Below are 4,773 nucleotides of genomic sequence, written 5' to 3'. Positions count from 1 at the left end.
AAGAAGCAACCTCAGCCGCAAGTTCTCTTTGTCACATTCACCCCTTCTTATAAAACAATACCCACCACGTGCTAATTCACCATGTGGTGAATTCACCTAGGATAACCATGAGGGAAATCATCCAAACCACATCATTTAGACATAAAATCTTTATGCTCTTCTCCTCACCATGACCAAATTCTCTCTCTCTTGGAAAAGAGAAAAAAGAGAATTAAATTCAACCTTATCGCTCCACTCTCTCCAAACGTGTATACATCCTTACTCATACAATCCTTCCTTCTAAAACTCAAGAGCATTTCATCATTCCTCAAGCAAGAAACAAAATAGGATCTGTTACGGCCCAGCCCAGTTAGGTGTGTAGACAGACCCGACCCGAAGACCTACCGACCTGGTTGGGTGAGTCACTGTACCTGCCCGTCTGGCGACCCGGCCACGCACCCTCCTTGCCAACTGCATAAAAGTTGGGGAGAAGGAAACTTCCTGGAAGGAGGCCTTCTCCTTTGGGGCCCACTTTTCTGACAAGGTATATAAGGGGAGGGTCCTACCCCTCCCCCAAGGTACGTCACACATATCACCTTAGCCACTTTTCGCTTGCACACTTGACTGACTAGAGCGTCGGAGTGTCTTTGCAGATGGTACCCCTCTCTCCACACCAAGACCTCGAGACGTCGGTTGCTCCAGCTCCAACCCTACAACCTGGAACCATGCGATACCCCACCTTATTAACCGAAGGACCTCCCCGAACCTTCCGGTACCCGAGCAACCGAACATTGGTGCCATCTGTGGGGACCACCTAAATGGATGTCGTACAAGGTCCTGGAGAAGCAGGCCGCAGGGCTGAGCCCAGAGGGGAAGCCTCCGTGGCTTCCTCCCGGGAGCGCACGAGGTCCCCTCCACGACGACCCGAGCCGTCTTCACGATCTCAAGAGAGACGCCCCTTTGTGGGGACAGGTAGCAATAGCGCCAGAATAATGTAGGAATTGCGTCACAGGATACAGAACCTGGAGCGCCAGCTGGCAGATCAGGAACATCGTCAACGAACTCCCGAACTAAGCTACTCCCGTTCTCCCGTGACACGGGGAAGAACTCGTCAGAGAAGTCACTCCCGGCGCACGCCTAGCCCATGATCTGAATCTGAAAGCATCTGGAAGGAACAGGAATGCCCAAGAAGACGTCGTGATCCCGTGATATATACCTGGCTTGAAAGGAGACGCGCCACAGGGCGCGACCGGGAAGACGGCGGAGAAAGGCCGAGGAGAACGCGGCGACCCGTGATAATGGGCGCAACCCCGTTTTATCATTCCATCCTCGAGGTTCGGCTACCAAAGCACTTTGATAAGCCGACGAACATGAGGTACGACGGAACCCAAGACCCCGAGGAGCATCTTACGGCCTTCGAGGCCAGAATGAACTTGGAGGGAGTAGGCGACGAAGTAAGGTGTCACGCCTTTCCGGTCACTCTGGTGGGACCTGCAATACGGTGGTTTAACAGCCTCCGACATGGCTCCGTTGCCAGGTTTTTAGACATAAGCCGCGCTTTCTTGGCACAATTCACTACCCGAATTGCGAAGGTGAAACACCCGATCAACTTACTCGGGGTGACACAAAGGCCCGGCGAGCCGACTAGCAAATACTTGGACCGGTTCAACGATGAATGTTTGGAGATCGACGGGCTAACTGATTCGGTGGCCAGTCTGTGTTTGACGAATGGACTCCTGAATAAGGATTTCAGGAAGCACCTCACCACGAAGCCAGTATGGACGATGCAAGAGATTAAAAGCGTGGCTAGGGAATATATCAACGATAAAGAGTCAGTCAAGTCGTGGCAGCCAACAAACGGTAGTCCGCCTACAATCAGCCTCGACAGCACAGTGGCGAGAAAAGGCCGAAGGAGCACGCGAGAGATGGCGGGCCGAGCAAGACATCCAGGCCGTTTTCCCGAGTCGGAAAATTCACCAACTACACCCACCTCACCGTTAGAGAGGAATTCTATCGAAGCCCTGACCTCTCAAGGACAGAACTGGGGGGAATAAGAGCCTCTGTTATGATTATTATAAGGGCTACGGACACAAGACACAGGACTGTTTCGACCTGAAGGACGCGCTAGAACAAGCGATCCAGGACGAAAAGCTGGCTGAATTCTTCCACCTCATCAGGGGGCCGAGGAGACGAGTTCGCGACCGCGAGGGAGCGGACAAGACTCGTGCAGTGAAGCTATGTCATGAGCCAGAGGACAACGAGCACGGCCTTACCATAGTGAACGTGGTAGCAGCAAGAGACGCGGCTCCAAGGTCGAGGTTGGCACACAAGAAGGACGTCAAAGTCCTGGCGGCCTCCTCGTCTCCTGCGCAAAGCTCCAAGAGGGTTTTGCCTATCTCGTTTGGTACGGAGGACCAATGGTTTGACGAGGTGTCAGAAAACCCTCCCATGGTCATCACAGCCAGAGTGGGGACCGGCCTCATCAAGCAGATCCTCGTATACACCGGAGCTGACTCGAATATCATGTTCCGTAACGTGTTTGATGCCTTGGGTCTCCGGGATGCTGACTTAAGGACTCACCAGCATGTTGTCGTAGGCTTGGGAGACCACTTCATCAATCCCGATGGGACAATCTCCCTACCGATATCCGTAGGACTAGGACAGGGAAGATGATCGGTAATGGCTGAGTTCGTGGTTCTGCAAGACTCCACGACCTACAACGTCATCCTAGGAAGAAAGACTTTTAACGATCTCGGGGCAGTGATCAGTCCAAAGATGTTGGTAATGAAGTTCATCGCTGATGACAGATCCGTTGGATCCATAAAGGGAGACTTGGAAATGGCAGTCACTTACGACAATGCTAGTCTCTCCTTAAGGAAGAAATCCAAAGAAGCATCGGGAGTATTCCTCGCTGACTTGGACGCTAGAGTCGACGACAAACCTAGACTCGAACCGGAAGGGAACTTAGAAAGATTCAGGGTTAGCGACACAGAGGAAAAGTTCACTTTTGTGAACAGGAATCTCCCACATGACCTGAAGGAACCTTTAATGGAAATGATTAGGGCTAACGGCGACCTATTTGCCTGGATGCCATCCGACAAGCCAGGGATAGACCCGCAGCTCATGTCGCATCGTTTGGCCGTCAGAGCGGGGGCCAAGGCGGTCACTCAGAGGAGAAGGAAAATGTCACAAGAAAGGGCAGAGGAGGTGGCCAGGCAGACAGCCAGCCTTCTCAAAGCGGGATTTATCCGGGAACTCGACTACTCGACTTGGCTGTCGAATGTAGTTCTGGTTAGAAAGCACAATGGGAAATGGAGGATGTGCGTAGATTACTCCGATCTTAACAAAGCATGTCCCAAAGACTCCTAGCCCCTCCCCAACATAGATGCGCTCGTCGACGCGGCGGCGGGATATCGGTATCTGAGCTTCACGGATGCTTATTCTGGCTACAATCAGATACCGATGCACCGGCCTGACGAGGAGAAGACGGCGTTCATAACGCCAGGAGGAACATACTGCTACAAGGTAATGCGATTCGGGCTAAAGGATGCAGGGGCCACCTACCAAAGGTTGATGAATAAGATATTCAGCGACCTTATAGGTAAAACAATGGAAGTTTACGTAGATGATATCTTAGTAAATACCACCCGACCTGATAATCTCATAGGTGATTTGGAAAATGTATTTGCCTGCCTCGGACAACACGGCATGGGGCTCAACCCACTTAAATGTGCCTTCACCATGGAAGCGGTGAAATTCTTGGGGTTCATGATAACCCAGAGAGGGGTAGAGGCCAACCCGAAAAAGTGTGAGGCAGTACACCAGATGAAGAGCCCGGTGTGCATCAAAGACGTTCAAAGGTTGACAGGGGGGCTCACCGCGCTATCACGATTCCTCGGGGCGTCGGCTGCTAGGGCACTACCATTCTTTAACCTGATGAAAAAAGGGATAGCATTTGAATGGACCCCGGTGTGCGAAGAAGCATTCGAGCATTTCAAAGAGATTCTTGCAACACCACCTGTTCTTGGGAAGCCTAAGGTCGGAGAACCACTATACCTGTACTTGGCCATAACGGATGAAGCAATGGCGGCGGTTTTAGTGCAAGAAGAAGGGAAGATTCAACAACCAATCAACTTTGTGAGCAAAGTGCTAGAAGGAGCAGAATTGAGATACATCAAATTAGAGAAGTTAGCACTTGCACTCCTGACCTCTTCCTGTAGATTACAACAATACTTCCAGGGTCATCAAGTGGTCGTGAGGACAGACCAGGGAATCTGCCAGGTACTCCAGAAACCCGACTTGGCGGGAAGAATGATGACTTGGGCTATCAAGCTCTCCTAGTATGACTTGCACTATGAACCCAGGCATGCGATTAAGGTGCAGGCCATGGCCGATTTCTTGGTAGAAGTAACGGGAGACCCAACCGAGGCAACTAACATACAGTGGAAGCTCCACGTAGACGGGGCCTCCAACCAAACGTTTGGAGGTGCCAGAATCATCTTGGAAAGCCCAGCCGATGTCATATATAAATAGTCGATCAAGTTCGAGTTCCCGGTGTCAAACAATTAAGCGGAGTACGAGGCCCTTCTAGGCAGCTTAATCCTGGCCAGGGAGGTCGGAGCCACAAGGCTAGAGGTGTGTAGTGACTCGCAGGTCATTACCTCTCAGGTCAATGGGACCTACCAAGCCAGAGATTCACTGTTACATAAGTATCTAGAGAAGGTCAAAGAGTTGAGCAAACAATTTGAGGAGGTCACGATCCAACACGTTCCGAGAGAAAGGAACACACGGGCA

At 51.5% G+C, this 4,773-nt stretch overlaps 1 protein-coding gene across 1 annotated transcript; it reads left to right on the top strand.

Moving 5' to 3' along the window:
* Positions 1–1,277: 1,277 nt before the first annotated feature.
* Positions 1,278–2,652, top strand: LOC148576527 (uncharacterized). Its single transcript, XM_088502739.1, has 2 exons — positions 1,278–1,874; positions 2,059–2,652. The coding sequence occupies exons 1-2, from the start codon at positions 1,278–1,280 to the stop codon at positions 2,650–2,652; spliced, it is 1,191 nt and encodes a 396-aa protein (XP_088358865.1).
* Positions 2,653–4,773: the final 2,121 nt, after the last annotated feature.

Source organism: Arachis ipaensis, chromosome B1, assembly GCF_059453495.1.
Source record: "Arachis ipaensis isolate K30076 ecotype BB chromosome B1, ASM5945349v1, whole genome shotgun sequence".
In the NCBI taxonomy this organism is placed as follows: Eukaryota; Viridiplantae; Streptophyta; class Magnoliopsida; order Fabales; family Fabaceae; genus Arachis; species Arachis ipaensis.
Note: the sequence above shows the minus strand (reverse complement) of the source record. Positions and strands in the feature narration are given on the sequence as shown.